The sequence below is a fragment of the Melopsittacus undulatus genome, chromosome 5 (assembly GCF_012275295.1).
Source record: "Melopsittacus undulatus isolate bMelUnd1 chromosome 5, bMelUnd1.mat.Z, whole genome shotgun sequence".
In the NCBI taxonomy this organism is placed as follows: Eukaryota; Metazoa; Chordata; class Aves; order Psittaciformes; family Psittaculidae; genus Melopsittacus; species Melopsittacus undulatus.
In genome coordinates this window covers 52,837,331-52,857,243 of record NC_047531.1, presented here as the reverse complement: position 1 = coordinate 52,857,243, position 19,913 = coordinate 52,837,331, and the positions used below count along the sequence as shown (strand labels likewise).

Sequence of the window (19,913 nt, the reverse complement as noted above, 5' to 3'; positions counted from 1 at the left end):
GCAGGACTGGAAGTGGGAGGAGTATTCCCCTAATATACATCATTAGGGAAACTATTCCTGGGAAATCAGCTTCTGTGGTCACTTGACGCAGTTTTGGAAAGGAACACCAAATGTCCCTTTGCTTAGAAAGGAACTACACTAGCTCAGTTGCCAGAAGACAGCCCCTGTTGAGAAACACCAAGGAAGTGCAGTTCACTTAAACTGTATCCAAGCAAAAATTGAGAGGGGACTTAATTACAGTCTACAAACACCTGAAGAAAGAGGTTTCTAAGAGCAGATGATTCTTTGGTCCAGCAGGAAGAAAGGCCATAAGGAGATCTCATATGTGGAACTAGAAGGTAAAGGAGGTCTGACTGCAAATAAAATTGTCAATTATTAACAGTAAGCACCAAAATGCCCACCTCTAAATCAAAACTGATGTTTTTCAGATACGCTGCTGCCCAAGTAGAAGTTACAGGCTTGAAAAACACTGAGATTTTGGACCTCCTAAGGTCCTTGGTATATGGAAGTTCAAAAGTCTTCTTGTCCTTTAAAACTGCAGATGCGAACTGACTGTTACCCTTCCACATAAAAATCACCCAAATATAGGCTATCACCATCAAATGGCTTCCTCCCTACTTCCTAAACACAGAAAAATAAAAACCCACACAGGATACAAGTTACATTGGAATGTGCTCACAAAAATTATCAGTATGGCTTTGACAGCATCTTTTCAAAACACAAATTAATTTCTTTGTCCGCAGTTCAAAGTCAAGGCAGAGGAGGTTCCATTTTCATTTCACTGACTCAGTACTCGGATAAAAAAAGGCAGAGGCAGAACAACATATCTCTTTCTCTCTAGATATAGTCTATACAAAAAAAGAGAAAAAATAGGATATATAATCCCCTACACATAACATATTGTCTCATATATACACAATATATACTCATATACTATGTGTGTATATAAGAATACAAAATGTATGAAGACCACGGGTGCCTCTACACAAAGAGACAGCATGACACTGATTACAGCTTATGGACTCCACACATAAGTAAGCATTTCTCTGTACAAAGCACTGCCTGAGGTGATGCCTGCATTTATTGTTGAACGCCTATTTGTTCTGGAAAAGTGGGAACCACACACTATGATTTCTGAGGTTTTGTTTGTTTCCTCTGGGTTTCTTGTTTGTTTTTTCTTTTTCAAACCATGTAAGGAGACAGAGTTGAAGTTTAAAAACAAAATTCAAGTTCTAAAAGCTCATTACAGGAAACCATAACCTCAGCAGTAAAAACCCCAATAACAATACAGCTCATATTCTGGGGCCAGCCCCAGTTTTGGCACAGCTAAGCATAAAATAGAAACATACCATTTCTGCAATCACTCTGTCAAACCTTTAGCCAAGGCAAGCCGCTTCAAATCCAACAGTGACTTCAAAGCATTCCTGAGCAGGAAAGCATGAACAGGAGGGGCAGGTGGGGACCAAGACTAGTCTCAAAAGTAGAGCCCGCAGGGGCCAAGAAAAGAAAGGCACCCAGCCACCTGGCCACAGTTTGAGGAGCAGAACCATGCAAATGACTAGTCGGCTGACCACTGTACACTGCCCTGCCAGTTCACAAAGTAAAACACACAAAAACTATAGACACACACACTGAGAACCACCCCACCACTTCACCAGAGGATGAAGAGCCCCATACAGTCTCTGCCTCCATCCTCTGCACAGCAGCCCCACAGTATTACTTGTATTCAGCTATCACACACTTCCAAAGCTATGGGCAGCCACTACCATAAAGTCTGTGCCTACAGCTGACAAGATAAAGCATGGAAAGGTAGGAAAGGACCCCAACCTTGTATCTCAAGTCAGATAGGAGGCTAAAACTCAGATTTTGCCTTGCTCCTGGTTCTCTGACCCACAGCCCTCCCTTTCCAAAAGGCTGCAGAGACTGGAAAACTGAACAAAGACATGCGCCAACTGTAATAGAAAAAAAAAATCTTTTCCCCTTAACTTTACAACTGTCAGAAATTAATCTGTGCCCCAAAAGGCCCTGAAGTACAGCAGGAGGTCTCCCTTACCCATCAGCCCCATTCTCAGCCTCCCTGCCCAGCTTCTTCATTTCCTTCCAAGAGCACTTTTCAGTTCACAAATACCCAGTGTGCTTCTCCACAGCTACCCTGCAGTTTTCTCAAAAACCCCAGGGCTCACAACTTAGAACAAGGAAACCTGCTGTGAGAGAGGCAGCAGCACAACCGGTGTGGATCATTAGTACATGGGATACAGCCTCCTTTTTTATGTTACAACCTGGAGCCCCTCCTCAAGTCAGATGCCTTATTCACCAGATCAGGCAAACAGAAGTCCAGACAGCCTGCTTACAAGCAAGAAGGTCAGGCCTATAAATCTCTGTCTAGTATCATTAGTCTTAAAGTTTATGCAAAATTGAATATAAAAATAGATTCTCGGGGGTGGTGGGAAACCAAATAACTAAATGCCAGATGTCTTGAACACATATACTTTAAAATAGTTGCTCTTGCCAATGCTTTCATAAACTAGAGATTTAGCAACTGACACCCTCAGAGACCCCACACTAGCAACAAGCTGCGAGTATTCAGGGAAGTTCTCTGCACAAAGCTTGGGAAAGAGTCTCAATACAGTGAAGTTGCAAGAGTAAATAACTGGGGAAAACTGGTGTTCGGACTTTCATCCTATGGACACGTAAATGTTCTCTCACCTTGAGGTCAACAGGACTTACTGGAAAAGTTAAACTCAGGATTATGAGTTTGACAGGTCTTATGCTTCTAGCACTTTAAAAAAAAAACACTTTATATAAGATCTACAATTACATGAATAGGTCAATTTAGCAATTGTAGAAATTGTGGTAATAGCCAGGTAGTGGCCAACAAGAACAGCTCATGGCAGAAGTTAATTGTTCCCCTGCAACAGTGGACAATAAGGTGCTTATGGAGACAGAGTGACTGTTCATTCTACTGCAATGGCTGAAAGGAAATATTAAACATTTTCAGTAAGGTTGCTGGAGATAAAAGACAGAAATAGACACTGAATGGCTTAAACATGCCTTGAAGATCATGTGCCTAGCAAGCAGGTTTTTTTCCTCAGCTTGCCCATACTCCTGGGCTCTGGAACCCCCACACTTGTGAATACACAGATGAGAACTGCTGCAGATGTTGGGTGACACTGAACCAGATGGAGACAACTCCGAAAATCCAGTTCCCTTCTCCAACAAGCTGGCATGGACTGAAGGAGGAGGACATAAAGGTAGGCTGGGGGAGCAACAAAACATGGGGCCAGCCTGGCAGCAGATGGCAGGACCCTGACCCTGGATAAACCACACACACCCTGCTGTCATTCCTGCCTCCTGGACATCTCCAATAGGCCTGCTGCCATGGAAACAAACTTCAGTTTTTAAGGCTGTTTTTAAAGGGAGGCAGATAGGTTTCTCTTGAGGACACCAGACCTGTGTGGTAGAAGACACTCCTGTCCCCCATGGTCATTTGGCAGTGCACCACTCACTGGCAGGCCAGACCAGCACACAGCTTGGTAGCCAGCAACCCACTCCTGGCACAGAAATGGCACCTGAGGGCTGAGCAGCTCATCAGCATCACACAATTAACATGCACTGAGTTAGAAGTGGCATGGGGAGCCAGCTGGCATCTCAACATACACTAGCACGTGGCACCTGAAAAGCTGCCTTTTCTGAAAGGAGTTAGCAGCTCCAGGTCACGCTAACAGAGTAACTGCTGATGTGACAGTGACAATAAGGTATGTAACAGGCACTGCTTCCAAATGTCGGTTATCTGGTCATATGGGATAAGAGATCTGGACCTAGAAAATCCTTGGGTTTCCCCTCCTTGCTCTTCCCCTGTCTTTGCCTGCCCATGAATGCCCACCGGCCTAGGAGAGGATGGCATTTCTGCACTCCCTGAGAAATAACCCACCAGCCTCTCACTGCCAAGAGAACTGCTAAGAAAGTTACAAAGAAGAAACATTAGATTACTGACTTCACTGCAAAGGAAGAAAAAAGCCTGTTTGTCACATGCTTTGTGCACAATACCAGCACCTTGGTCCTCTAGAGATAAGGGCCAAGCTCTGAAATGGCATCCAGACCAACTGCTCAGTGCCATCCTCCTCTCACTGCTGCACTGCTGCTGACTGCAGGCACACAGGTCCACAGCACGTGTGTCCATAGCACATGTGCAAACATGTATGCAAGTGTCATGCATGAGCATCCTCACTAGTCTGTTTCTAAACCCAGTCCTGCAGGGCAGGGTCCTGCAGAATCATGAAGCCTAGTCACAGAAAAACCATGGAAACACAACAGCTGTAAGAGCTCATCAATTTGCAGTGGGGTGCTTATATGGACAATGTAATATTTTACACATTTTTTATATGTCCCTCAGCCAACCCCAGTTTTCAGACCCTATCACTCCACAAAACCATTCCCAGCTTCCCAGCAGTAAGAGATCATGCTGGAGCACATCAAACTCCCCCTCCACACCCTGTACCTCCTGCTCCCCAAAAGAACACTGGTACTCTCAATCTCTGTCCCCTTACTCCACCCTTGGGACTGGCATTCACCAGAGCTGTCAGGAGCACTGAGTACCTCCACCACATAACAGCAGAGATGCTTTCAGTCTCCAGTGTGAAACCCTGCAGCAATGCCGCCCACAAAATCCCGCTCTCCTGCTCTCATGGACTCAAGGACTGAAAACTGTCAGGGTGATGACTTTGAACACCTATCAGTCAGCCATGTGTGAACTGTAATTATGCATTTTCCTCAAGTATTTATCTGAGCTTCACTGTTTTGAAGTCAACAGGCATTGAAAGGTTAAGATTAAATAAAATCCCATACACCAAGAAAAACTCCTCCTCCTCCTCCTCTCTTATGAAACACTCTGCAGAGTGAACAGAACATGAAATGCTTTCCATTCATTTTCTATTTTTAAACCCACTTGTTAATGTTTCTTGGCTTTTTAAAGCACCATTTGACTACAGCTCTATTAATTACCCAGTGGTCTCAGCAGTATGAATTTCTTCAGGACTTTTCCCCAAAGGAAACTCCCCTCACTTTTAGCCTAGTTTGAATCTTCTTCCTGTTAACTTTCAGAGAAGCTTCGTTTTGGAAGTTTCTTGTGCTTGTTTCTCCTGCTACAATTAATATCTCCTGTATGTATTAAAGATATCCACATAAAACAGTTAGGAAATACAAAATAGGAAGGCTTTATACAGATGATGTTACCATTGAAAGCCTTCTCACAAGTTTTATTACTTGTCCTCTTGTGAAATCTCTAACATAGCACATCCTGTTTTAAGAGAGAGCTTTGGAGTACAAAACTGTCAGCCTCTGAAAACTCATGTCCTGGTGGATCTTCATAAACAGCTTAGCTTGTTAATGCTTAGACTAAGCACTAATCTCTCTCCCTTTTATTGTGATGCAGCTTAATACTCTACTTCTTTTTACTGTAAAGCTAAAGTTGAAGATATAAACCAATTATTAGGAGTGAAAGTCTGCAATGGTGATTATTCCTAGTAGTTAAAAGACATTATGGCCTTGCTCCTCCACCAACCACTAGCTTTCACTTTGAATTTCCCTTCCTGCCAGCAGGCATTTTCACACTGGAACAAGCACGTTGGATGTCTTCCACGATTCCTGCATTTCCCTTTTTGCCTCTCCAGATGTTTATACTGCTGAATTAACAATAACAGCTACAAAATGCCTTCGGTTTTATTAATTGTATGTGCATCACCATTTCCCGCAACCACAGAATCTATGTAAGATTGCACTTATGTCTTTACAAGACCACCAATAACTTCTTGATGGGCTTTTTTTCTTTTTTTTTCCCTTTTTTTTCTGAAAAGGAAAAAAAGGACTGTAAGACTTCAGCAAGACAGCCAAAGTTACATCCCTACACATGTATTTAGAAACAAGCAAGACTACCTGATTTTCGTTTTGGGATACCAGAAAACTCCAGGCACTCACTACTGAAAATAAGGGTAGTTTAAAAGGCTTATTTGCTTGGCTTTAATAAACAAGAAATTATGTAACTTTGAAGAGACCTCTGGAGACCATCTTGCCCACCTCCTCATTCAGAGTAGGCCAATTTGGATCAGGTTGCTCAGGGCCTTGCCCAGCTCAGCTTTGAATATTCCTACAGATAAAGACTTCACAGCTTCTTTGGACACCTGTTCGAATGTCTGACTCATGGTGAAAATGATCCTCCTAACACCCAACTGGAATTTCCCTCCTTGCAACCTCTTGTGCTATCATCATGTATCTCAGAAGAATCCAGCTCTGACTTCTCTGCAACCTTTTATAAGATAGCCATAGACAGCAGTAAGATCTCCACTTTGCTTTTTCTCAGAAGACCACACAAAACCCACCTTACCCTTTTGCTTACCTACCATGTTCTACAGTACCCAGACTTCATGGTGATTCTCATTGGGTTTATCAGTCTCCATTTTTCTTCAACAATCACAGATTCAGATACATGAAAACAAGCGCATTTCTGACCTTTCTCCCATTTCTTTTTTATAGGTACCTCTAATACAAGATGTTTATAGTGCAGTTAGGAACTTCTGTGAAGCACAGTTTCCCTGTCTATGGACAAATTTCTTTATTCACAATGCCTACAGACTTCAAACTAAAAAAAGCCCTTCTGTGATTTCACTGTAGGTATATCAATTAGCAAAGAGCATTAACATGCACCTTGAGTACATCATGACTTCACCAGGAACATTTAATTGCTGTATCATGATGACAAACAACAGCTCAGTGTGTACTACCTTCATTAAAGTTGTCATCAGTCGAGATGTGGGTCAAGGGAGATTGGGGTCGAGAGTCCCCGCAGAGGGAGTAGCTGTGTTCTGCCTGGATGAGGGGTGCTGGGGATGCCGGAGACAGTTCCACCTCCATTATTTCATTCTTCTCAGACAAGAAGGGATCATTCAAGAGCTGGCCTAGGACATCGGGTGAAAACTCATCCAGGAACTCTGTGAAGTGCTGTGGAGATAAGAAAGAGGAGGGGGAGTTCATCTCCTTGCTTGTCTGTCATGCCAACAACAGGAAAGCATTGATCAGAACAATTCTAGTATCTGCACCAGGCATCTGTGCCAGTCACCGGCAGGATCTACCAGCCCTGCCTAACGACCTCCTCCTCCTCCAATCACTACTTTAAGCTGAAGAGCTACAGCTAGAACAAAAAGTCCTCTCAGAAGCATACATTACAACAGAAGAGCATGTGATTAACTTGTAACGAAGATGTTAAATAGAAGCATGATAGTCATGTCCTGAAGCAGTCTCTTCACCCCACCAAAGGCACTGACTACAGCATGCTACCAAAAACATGTCCTGGAAAGCATATTTAACCCAGGCAGTAGTTAATGATCCTGCAGGATTTATCACCAGAACACTTTATGTGCAGAACAGAATATACTGGGTTAATGTTCACTGAAGCAGAGAAGAAAAAAGATATATACTCAGAAAGACTCTGACACCACATATGACTATTTTAGCTGTGCAGAACATACAGTGCGCTCCAGGAAAACGGGTCCATGCACATCCCTAGCCAAGCAATTAACACATTTGCCATAAAACAGGTTTCTTGGTTGATTTATGTATCTATTTTAGGAGTCACATTCCACCTAGAACTAGAGCCCATATCCATCTTCTAGGCCCCAGAGCTAAAGCTTCTGACAGCCAGTACTAATTACCACTTTTTCTTATTCAAAATAACCACAAACCAACTCTTGCCATCTACTTCCTTGAGACTTCAGCACAATTCCCATCAATAGCCAAAATTCTTCTTGGTTCTGATTCCAAGGTCAGACGATTACACCTTTGACAGACCAAGACACTGCATTGCACTGCAACAAACCATTCTTGCTCATCACAGTCACACAAAGAATTCTATTTTTGTACAAAAATGTTTGTACAGTGAATTGTAACAAGCTTTTCTGAACAACCAGGCATTCTCTACAATCCTATACAGGAGTCTGTTGACTGGGGGATGATCCTATGAATACCTATGTCTGTTTGATTTGCTCTGGTTTTGCAAGCAGTATTGATCTTGGCTCTTATCTTGCTCTCTCCTGCAGAAACAAACACTGAAATTCCAGATTCAGCTTCCTGAAGGCTAAATTAAGAATTAAACAAGTCAATATTGTACAAACCCATGAGACAAGCAGTGTGCTTACAGCCCCACGCACACGCATTTCACAGCTCCAGCAGCACCTGTGGCCTTGAAGCCTGATGCTGGAAAACACCGAGCACTGCCGGCTTCCAGAGTCCCCTGGAAGTTTGAGCACCTCTTCTGAGATGCACTTGAATGCTAACTGTGCCTTCTTTCACAATCAATAAGGCTTCAGTCAATTCTGACTGACACTGAGGAAAAGAAAATAGTTACTAAACATAAGGCAATAAACAGAGGACCACAGTTGCTATACTAGAACAGCGAGCTAGCTGAAGGAAAGCCTTTACAAATGGCAAAACAGATTTGTAGCCTCATATTTACTTACTGTAAATGATAACAGTACTAAACAAACTCTCAGATGACTCAGCAAGAGGGTCATGACCACCTTAAAAAGACTTATTTTAATTTTAATTTTGATACTGAACGACTCACTAGCCCATGACATCCAGGGCTGCCTCCCAACATCTGCAAGGATAGAAGTATAAACTACAATTCCTCACTACGCAAAGAAGAAAAAGGATGCTCAAGAATAGTTCAACACCCTGGGGCATCAATAAAGACACTGAGTAAAACAGGGTAGGCAGCCATTAAAGTGCAAACAAGACAGAGAAATGCTCCCCAGTTATGACAAAAGTTGAGGACAAGCCTATAAAAAAGCAGTCATTTTCTTAAAGACAATTTTTTCCCCACAGTCTACACACTTTATTTGGGGTAATGGTGAGAGTCAATTTTGTTTATTTTCCTCTTTCTAGCTCTTGCATACATTAATCTGACTGATGACTGGCAGATTCTGCAATAGGGCTGCAATAGTGTCACCAGTGTCATCCAATCTGAGGCTTGAAAATACCATACCTAAATGTTGACTTAATCTGACACTATTTAGATGTTCTAATTTAACAGACTCAACTGAAAGACAAAATGATCACCAACTATTCAGCTATTTTTGGCAAGCTGACAAACAAAGATTTCTATTAGCCTTCTGTCTATTGCTGCTTTGATATGGAAGAAATTAATATCAAATGTCATTTTACTTCTTCCATGTGATTAAAGGTAGCTGCATTAGCTTATTTTTATTATTTTTCCCTTTCTGAATAAGGAATCTTCCTAAAACCACTTCAGAAAAAGCAAAGAAGGGAACACACATTCAACTTCCCAAAGCCAGAGAGAAAGAGGACCTTAGGGTGGGGTAGGATGTTCAACATGTTCATCAGCATTGTGTGCTTTCTCCTTTTCACATGCAGCTGCACAGCAGCAAACTGTGAGGAAGAAAAGAATTTGCATTTACAACAGAATTGTCTGATAGCACATAAAAGGTCAATCAGGTTTTTTAAATGATTCTCTAGTTTCATTATAAATTTTAGTCTTATTTTTAATGGTCTGTGATACAACTCAGAATACCAGTCCATAGAGAAGCCTCAAAAACTTGCCTCAGGTCAGACCATGCAGCTACTGAACTCTGGGCACAGACAAGTTTAAGAATCTGGACTTCCCACTCAGTGATTACAAAAAAACACCATCCTTGATTTAGAGGAATCTATCCTATACCATATGCGTTCCTACTACAGCGAATGCCTAAAGCTAGCTCACTTTGAGTTTTTCTTCATTTAATAAAACAATTGTCTCATTGAAAGCGCGTCCATTTTCCCAGAGAATTAAACCAGAAAAGGCATCTGAGCAGCAGCTACAGCAGAATCCACCCAGGAGCAGTTAGGCCTCCAGCTCTTCAAAACTTCCACCTACACCTAAGCTGTTTGCTCTGTCTTCTCAAAGCAAGTTCCCACTGCCAACCCTACTTCCCCTCCCCTCCATGCTCCCTTCTGGGCTTCCACTTGCAATTTGGCAGCCATCAGCCTCTTCCAGGGCTGGAAAGCCACAAAGTAACCCTCAACTCTGATATGGCAGCAACCAACCCCTTGCTCTGGGAAACAGGAAAGGGCACTTCAGGGAGGAAATTCAGACTTTTATCCTTACTGCCTGTATATATATTTGCTTGCAAAAGAAAGAAACTCCTTGTCTGTGGCTTTCAGCTTGGCATCTTTCATCCGGACAGCTCACCTTTAAAAAAACATAGGAGAAAAGAGCACATGCATTGAAAACATGCCTTTTTTTTTTCTTTTTTTTTTCTTCCTTGTTTTTAATACCTTTCTAGATAGCCCCATTGCCAGCTTCCTGCTATCCTCACACCTCACTGGCAGTTACAGCACTAATTGCAGACTTGTGTTGGTACAAGGACTCTGCTTGAATTATTAAACTATTCTTTCTACCTAGCAGAGATGTGTCCAGCTGGGATTTTAACCTCTAAAAAGTCAGGGATATAGGATAGTTGTAACCTTATCTTCTGCTTCCCCTTCCCCCTGAGCCTTGAGAAGACAAACTAGCAGTGCTCCTGTTTAAGGAGAGAAAGTAAGCTGCAGCCTCAAAGTTCTACCACCAATCTGGGTGGACATGTGTTCTTGCCTATCTCCCAGGTGCTTTTGGGGAACACAGAACACCTACAGACATCACCCTGCAGTAAACAGAGGAGAGCCCTTATATCCGGGTGCACGGTGGGTTTCAGATAGCTTCGAAGGCAGTATCTGGCTGCAATCCAGCTGTGCCACAGGCTCAGCTCTCCACAGCATCTGCCTGTTCCTGCCAGACAAAGGCCCTCTTCTCCAGCTCTGCCCAGGGGACAAGGGTTAGTCTGATCAAACAAACACCTCTGAAGTAAAACAGAGACTCAGGTTTTGTGAGGTGAGTGGCAGTGCTGACTTCTCCACCAGAAGCAGTAGTCCCAATTGTCTAAAGATGTGACAGGGACTAAAATGAAACAGCCATGCTCAGAAAACTGACTTTCTAAGAACCCACTGAAAAAGGAATGAAGGGAAGTCAAGAGCCCCAGATGACACTTCATAACTGTACTTGAATTATCAAACGAGTGACAGGCTTTGCTGAGCCTGGAAAATGCACTGTGTCAGCTCCAAGTCCCACACACCGACTACAACAGCAGCACAATCCACCCCTTCCAGCAGAACCACCCCAGAAGGATGCTGCAGCAGCAGCATCCTGACACACTGCAAAACAAGCCTCACTCTCCAAGCAGCCCAGGGCAAGCCAGCTTACATGCAACATTCTGGGGTGAGAACCACACACAAACTCAAGATATTCCCCTCTTGGGAGTTAATGGCTCTCTCCTGGCTCACCCTGAGGTTTCCCCATCCTGAAGGAATCAATTCCCCCCCCTCCACAAGAGAAACTGCTCAGGTTAGAGGATCCCTTCTACCCAACAGACACTCACAGGACAAAAATGAAGCCCACCATCTACCAACAGGTACAACACTGCCTAATATTTATCTCTTGTAAAGCCTGAACAGCAGTAATGGGGGACGGCAGGAAAGATTCTTACTTTTGTACCAAAGGAATCAGTGTCCATGTAAGGTACAAGGCAGTGCTCCTTGAGAAGACGAGGAAAGAGGGGAAAAAGGGGACACCACAAACCAGCCCATATCCATGGGGAAGTAAACATGCACCACAAACATTAATCTGTCCCCTCCTTCCTGGCCTTCTTCTCCCCCAGTTTCCTCTCACATTAAGATAACAGAGAAAAAAGGGAATAATTTCTTCAGCAACTCTTTTGTGGTTTACATAAACAAAGGTGTGTAGGAGATAAAACAGTATCACAAAAGATAGCATTTCTAGTTAACAGCATCAAACACATCAAGAAGCATGACTACATGGAGATACCATCTCCTCTTCAAGGAATCAAACATACATTTCACAGATATCCAGCAGCTGCTTATATAGTAGCTGAGGAGGTCTGAGTAGGTGTCACACTTGCTAACAAAAGGCTTCAAACTCTGGGGTATACAGGCAAAGTGACAGTTGTTATAGATTACACAAACATGCTGGTCAACCTTCCTGGGTTGAGCTCTAGGCTTGACAGTGTGGCAAGAGCTGTAAAAGACATCATGCACCTTGCTATCAGATCTGTCTGGGTTTAGAAGTGCAGCATCTACCCATAGGGGCTTGGAGCAAAGACATGTCCCCTTTTAGGTAATGAACAACCATGCCTAGAGATGCTGCCTGTATCTCTAGGCATGTCGAGTTTCCCCTTATTTGCGGAAATCACAGGGGTCAGCACACCTGGAGTGCAAGGGATCAGCCTCGCCCTGGGAAAATCACCTGCCTGATCATATGGTGGGGGCTCTTCAGCAGGCATCACCTCCTCCTCTGGTGATGCTCCAAAATCTTTGCCCTCTGGCCAGTCCATGATCACTTGTAGGGTTCCTGGACGACTGGGATTTCCTATTCGAGCTCATTGTGTAATTAGTGCAGCCCACTTACTCCATGTAGCATCATTTACATGATGTGTAGAGGAGACCCTGCCTTTGAACATCCAGCCCAGCATGGGCAAACAGGGTGCCAGGAGGAGCTGTGCTTCAGTGTCAAGCACTTCCAAAGCAGCTCCAACTCCTTCATAGGCTGCCAGTATCTCTTTCTCCATTGGAGTATAGCTGGCCTCAGATCCTTTGTATCCCCAACTCCAAAAGCTGAGGGGTCAACCTTGAGTCTCCCCTGGAGCTTTCTGCCAGAGCCTCCAGGTAGCTGCGGTGTACAGTACATTTTTTACATCTGGTCCAAGGGCTACTGCATGAAATATCTCTTGCCTAATTTGTTCAAAGGCTTGTTGTTGCTCAGAGCCCCATTTAAAATCATTCTTCTTCTGGGTCACATGATAGAGAGGGCTTACAATCAAAGTGTAATTTGGGATGTGCATTCTCCAGAACCCTACAGAGGAGGACTGCACACACAAACCTACCAATGATGAAATTGCATCAGAGAACTCTGTGGCTTTCTGCATGTCAAATCCCAAGGTTAAACCCCAAGGCACAGGTTAAAAAGCTTCCTCAAGGCAACTGTCTTCTTCCCATATATGTTGCTGGTGATGCTGCTGACTTTCCAGTTGCAAGTTCACTGCTATCAGTGATGGTCTAGAGATGTCAGTATGTACCAGCTTCCAACAACCAAGTTGAGTTGTGAGTTCTCAATACTCACTGGCACTTGGGCATCAGTTAATTTTCAGAGATTAAAACACAAATTCTGCAGATTTTCAGGTGCATCACTTCTCTTAACGTCTTTCCTTTCTAGAAATCTTACTCGTCTCCACATTCAGCCACATATTATGGCACCCTGCGATACCCCTCTTTGTTAGCTTTGATAAGAGCTACTGATGGAAACCCTGCAGCCTCACCTCTGCAATTCACTCATATATGCCCTGCAGGGAACACAAGAGCTCCTCTACTGGCATAGGGTGTGTTGATGTACCACTGTTACAAGGCACAGATCCAAGCTCCTGCTGCATTGCTCTTAGAAGGATGAGAAGTGAAGGACAGCCTGGCAGCAGTACAGTATTTTTTTGTAAGCTGGATTCCAAAGATGAAGGCTGAAAGAGAGACAAGATCAACCCCACAGAGTCATTCACCAACATCCACACAGGGAGAAAGAGTGGAAGAACAGAAGGTTGCACCCTATAGAGTTTGATACACCAGGGTATTTATCTTTGGTATGCATTAATTTACAGGGAGAGAGGGCAAGGTGAGGAACAGGAACACCAAATATATTTGGCAGCAAGTATCTGAAAAAAATTAATGCAACCACAGCTGAAGTAGCTAAAGTTTCATTTACTGAGAGACCCCTTGGACAGATCACAGTGTTGAGCATACAACTGCTGGCATATCTAACTGCTTACTCTTAAACAGGACACAAAGATCCTCTTCCTTCTCAGCCTGATCTGATGAAGGAAGACTGGATACCTGGAAGAGCTTTCTGATGGCAGGAAAGAAGTCTTCGATGCAGCCATAGCAGAGAATAGATAGACTGAAGACTGTAAACAGTCCCCCAAGTCACACCTAAAACATGCTAACAAAGCAGAGGAATTTACACTACCCTTGTACCTGCCAAGAAAAGAAGGGTAGATTTCTAGTGTTTATCTGCTACAGTGTAAAAATCAAAACCAAGATGCAGAGAAACAGTTGCTCAATTATTTTACTCTACTGTAAAATTCTTTACTGTTTAGTCATTAACTACACTGCAATTACATCATTTGAGGGAGGATATGAAGAATAACATGCAATTGGTATTTGCAAACAGTAAAGAGATCTACCATAATAACAAATATGATTATTTGCAGTCTCACACCAGCACTTACACATTTTTAACATAAATAAATAATGAAATTGACAGATTTTTAAAAAGCCACCAAGTGAATAACTTTCAGGTTGTGTCATCAGCAAAACAAATGCCAGGAAATTCAGAGCTAATAGATTTACATGGTAATTAAACCTGCACATCTTCCCAACTTGCTCAGGTTACACAGTTGGAAATGCTGAAGGTCATGCTGAGCAAATCTTATAATCCACTCCATTATGCACAAATGCATGCACACAGTTCCACTGCAAATGCTCAAGTATTTCCAACCCACAACTAGTAAAGAAAAGACGTATTTAACTAATCAGGGGGATTTTTCAAGAACCATGTTTACTTCTTTGCCTTTCCCTGTTGCAAAATACTGTTTTCTTGAATTCCTTTACCCATCTCGTCCCCCAGAAAAGTATTTTGGATTTTAAGAGAGTTTTAAAAACCCCACAAAATTAAACTCTGTAATAACCAGGACTAAACATGGGCTGAAAGAAAAAAAAAAAAAGAAAAAAAAAAAGAAGCCTTTGTGCAGTTGAGGCAAGGGTGAGAAACAACCTTGAAGCTTAGTTTCTCTCAAGTCCACTATCTGCATGCAGAGAAAAGGATGCTATTGCTCACTCCTAGGCTAAGCCTCTTGGGAGTCACATAAATTAGGAAAATCCTTCTCACATTCCCCTGCCCTTCCCCTAGTGCATAGTTCTTGGATGTAGTCTAAGTTTTCAATAGGCTGGGTGCGTGTTTTGCTATTTCCCACCCTCTCCTCAGAAGAGCCAAAGTCAGAGGAATGAGTCATGGGGAGCAGGAGACCAGAGCACCAGAGCGGTGACTCAGCGAGCTGGAAGCCCTTCAACAAGGCTCCCCCCATCTGGGTTCCTGGCTAAGACCTCAAAATACATTATAAATTCTGTGTTGCAAGCAAGCATCTGGATTAAGCTCTCAGGTCAGACCTTTGTCTCAGCTACTTTTTTCCCCTTAATATTTTTGCCTCTTACACCAGGCGAACTGGTATGCACTTCATTTGTCTCCTAAATCAGCTCTCAGCTGCCAGTTTGAGCAGCAGAACCACAGAAAAACAAATCTCTCCATCTCTTCTCCCCATGCCCTTCTTTTCACCTGGTGAGCAGCAGGGTCATCATTCTTTACCACCAGTGATTGTAGAGCCTGCAAGACAAGCCTGACTGACAGGTCTGCCCTTCACAAACCTCCAAACCACAAAAAGTAGGGGCAAGCCTCTCCCCACCACTCCAGCGAGTGTGACTCACCCCAGACAGAGAAGGTAGCTCAGCTTCCAAAACTTAGTCATTGGTGTGTCTGATGATTTTTGGCATCCAGGCAAGATACAGAAGAGACTACTTATGCTACTAAAAACTGTTTAGTGAAGAAAGGAATAGATGCAGTTTGGGGTTTCTGTTGCCCTAGGTATGTAATGCTAGTCATAAATACTTGTTGTGAGATACTATCATCTTGCTGGGTTATGCCCCAGCTACACCTACAGGCAGTTGGGAAGGAACTTGCATTTACCTCAAGTTTTACATCTCACTAGTGTCTTCTGGGTAAGTACCCAGTGTTTAGCCAAAAAATGAGCAGTGCAAGAAAGTTTTCTAACAAGCTAAACCTTTGTGTACAAATTTTACAATTCACCAGTGGGCATTTATGGTCTTGTTTGCTGCCCAAGAACTCAGCAGCAGGGGTAACACATTTTGTGTTGCACAGCTGGTTTAACTTACAGCCACTTTTGAAAGAAAACAATTACTCCAGTTTCTTCTTGTATGAGAGCAGATAGATCTTAACATTACAGCAGTGTTTTATAACATGTGGGAGCACTGCACTCAGTTTCATTTATCATCTTCCCCCAGTATGGAAATGGGAGGGGATGACAGCAAAGAAAATTCATCTCAGTCTTCATGTAACAGCATCCCCCGTCAAAGGACACAGCTAAGCCCTTTGTGAAGAGCACAGCCAGCACAATTCCTATATTTTAAACAGAATCCACTATTCTTTCACTCATTTTAGATATCATAGGAGTTCTCAAGTTGGAAGAGACCCATAAGGATCATCAAGTACGTCTCCCAGATCACTTTACAGATATAACAGGAAGGAGGAGAGGATATTCAGGGAAAGAAGCCAGAAGCCACAGGGACTGTCCAAACAGCCTACACAGACACAAAACCCTCTTTCCAAGGATGACTAGCACCATGCAATTCAGGGATGGTTACTTAAAACAGAAGAGTTGTAACCTGCCCTGCAGGCCACTGGTAGTTTGCTCATCTGTTCACCTAGCAAGGTCTCAATGCAGTTCCCACATGCCAGGCAACACTAGAAGCTGCCAACCTTTGCCTATGGGCATAACCCTGCAGAAGCATAGCCATCCCAGTGGCACACTGTGCCAGGATGCCATTAGGGGAGCTCAGTAAAATTGTAACTCCTCATGCAGGTTCCCCTTAGTGCATGGGACCTCCTGCAGAACACAGCTGCTCTACAGCTCAGCTGTTTCACATTTAAAGTGTTCATAACAGCCTCCCCTGAGGACCAAACCAGTATCTTTCAAAGGAGGATCTTAAATTAGTCTGAGCAGTGTAGGTAGGAAACAACAACTTCTGCTCCATGCTCTGGCTTGCCACTCCTGATTGACAGGACACTTGACATTTAAAATAAAATCGCTATTTTCTTCCCCAACAATGTCACTTCTTTAATGGCTGCAAAGTTTAAATGGCAGGGTTCCAGACAGCAGGAGTGATCATTTCTTCTTTTTCCTAATGCTGGCTGCAAACCTACACACCACCCATCAAAATTAAAGCTGGTTATTATAAAATAAGCAAGGCTTTATTATCAGTATTGGCAGCTTAAGGAGAGATTGAGTATTTTATTTCACTAATGAGTGAGTAGGTCTTGGTTTACAGATTTATTTTTGTACTGGAGGGGGGGTTCTGCTGGGTTTTATAAATGTTGTCTAACATTTTTAGATGGTTAAAATTGCAGATGCCTGTAAAGTTTTAAGAAGACAAAACACACCACATATATATAACCCTTTCTTGAACTCAAGAAGCACGTGTTTAAGCACAAGGGAAGGAGAAAAATAAATCAGTGTGGTTTTGCAAAACAAATGTGAAGAAATCCATAGGTCATATCACCTTACCTGGGAGATGAACTTCCATGCCTGATTCAGAGCTCAAGGATCAGCAGACTTTGGCTAGCCATGACCTTAGCTGCCATGGGTTTTAGACCCTGCGCAGCAGAAACTGCTGCCACCTCTATCAGTCAGATATTTACTATCAGGGCAGAAAAAGAAACAACACTGTCAGGACTTTGTGTTCAGTCCTGCAGCTGCTGAGCATCACACATTAAGTACCAAGCACTAAAGTTAGTTTGATGTCAAATCCTGTTCCAGCGTTTGATCTCACCAGACAGTAGAACAAATTACTACATTAAAGGACCCCTTTCCAGTAAGTCCTATGCCTTGCTTTCAGTAGAAACATCTTAGGATTTGATCTGACATACCTCTCATCCTTCTCATTAACTTGCACTAAGCCCAAACATTGTGGATGCACACAGAGCTGATACTTTCCCAACAGCAGGTATAATCAAAGACTTCCCATCTTAAACTGTCAAAACCTTTTCTGCTTGCAACTTTGCACACATGCTTCATGTCAAACCAGCTACTGCCTCAGGAAGCTAAGGAAGACTGGAGCAATACTACTTGATGATAACAACTCCAGGAAAGAACATGCCTACCTGGTACCTGAATCTGTGACAGTAGAGCTGTTTTGAGTAAGTCAGCCCTGCCCAAACCCATCCCTAAGCAAAAACCCTTGCATTTGGAAGCTGCCTCTAGTGGTCCTTTATACCACAAGATGGGTATTTCAAGACACCAAAGTTGCACTTGTACAGCCATAACTCTGCAGATATTCACATAGGAAGCCACAAAAATCGTTTTGGCACCTCATTTTGTATCAGCTGGTACCTTGATCAGCACTGGTACTTTGGCAGCCTTCCTCTGAGGAAAGATGTATTTCATTTTATGTCAGTCACCACAAGAGGTGGTCACTCACTTTTTACTCATGCAAAAGACAGATCAGTTCATTTTCAAGCTGTACTGAAAGCTGTTGAGAGAGAGGAAACAAGGAGACAAGATATGAAGAAGATCAAATAAATATATACTTAAAAGCACATGCAGCATTTGTCTAGACAACTTATTTTAGGATACCCCATACTGGAGAGCCAGTATTCCGATATCCTATGACAAGTCTTTTGTCACCATGCTAGAAAACATCACTTCAGTCAACTTTGTAAAAATAAATAAATAAATAAATAAAATAGGAGTGGTATTGGATTAAGGTTCAGGACCCAAAATAGTAGTACATGGAAACAGCTGTGTCCTTAGACCATGCCTCAAACAAAACAGTTCTCCTCTATGCTTCTTTCTAGGGTTGTAGGGACTAGTGGGACAGCTTAGTTAGCAAGTGTGCTGGCTCCCTCACCTCAAGAGTCCTTGTAATATTGGGGGATTTTCAAATCAGTGTTGCATTCATTTGCCTGTGCACAGGCATTTCAGCTTCTTAGCCCTCCCCCATTCAGAGCATTCCCTCCTTCTTCTGTACCTCCCATTTCCAGACTTTTGGTCCCAAGCAGGTGAAAAAAAGAGGCCTAAACCCAACTCGTAACTTCACAGGATTGTAAAATTAGGGAACTTGGGAAGGAAGCTCCAAGTTGCAGGCAAAGAATCTGAAGGAGCAGAGCCAGAAGAGCAAGAGTGCAGAGGGAAAGCAACACGAGGAGGAGGGAAAGTCACAGTGCTTTGTAAGAGATAAAATTAACCTACAGCAGTTAAGTAGCGCATTAGGGTTGTGCAAGAACTTCCTCCATCCCCAGCTGTGTATTTTTGACAAGTGTCACTGACTTCTGCACCTTACCATTTAAAAGTGCCCATCCTAAAGTGGTTATTCTCATTGCTGCTATGGCGTTATCCTAGTTTATTCTTCCCCATTCAAAATGCAGTTTCAAGAAGGAAAGGAGACTTAATGGGGCCCGGCACAAGACTCCCACATCCCTGAGTCTGCAAGGCAGAGGTACCCTGCTGCGGGAGTGGTGCCAGCACACCCAGCACAGGCAAACCCTTCTCCTGCAGTTGACATTTCCTCCAGCTCATGCTCTGCAGTCCTGAGGAGATGGTCAAGCTCTTTGAGCTGCCCTCATAAAACAGAGGATTGAGAGAACCTGACAGAAAGTCTTTAACCAAGAAAGCACAGATGTTCATTGATATAAATCATTCATGAACATTTCAGCACACGCCTAAAACCCAAAACCCTCGCCATTTCATCATAGCAGGTAAAGAGAAAGCCACACTAGGCAAACAACCCTGCTTACCATGGAAACATATTACAAATTTGGGTTAACAAAAGAAAGGAAAAATCAATGAGAATTAACATAAATCAGAACATAGAGAACAAGAAAGAGTTAATGGAAAATACAATTCAGAGGGGAAAGAAGTTTGTTTCTGAGTTTGTCAGGACTCAGAAGAATGTTAATTATAGATCAGGCAATTGCTTGGCTGCAG

General features: G+C 43.0%; 1 protein-coding gene across 1 annotated transcript in view; it reads right to left on the bottom strand.

Annotated features, from left to right (window-relative positions):
* CREB3L2 (cAMP responsive element binding protein 3 like 2) overlaps positions 1-19,913 on the bottom strand; it is an 81,177-nt gene that overhangs the window by 32,547 nt on the left and 28,717 nt on the right. Inside the window, exon 2 of the mRNA XM_034062934.1 lies at positions 6,777-6,993. Coding sequence (XP_033918825.1) covers positions 6,777-6,993 — 217 coding nt within the window. The remainder of the gene's footprint in view (positions 1-6,776; positions 6,994-19,913) is intronic.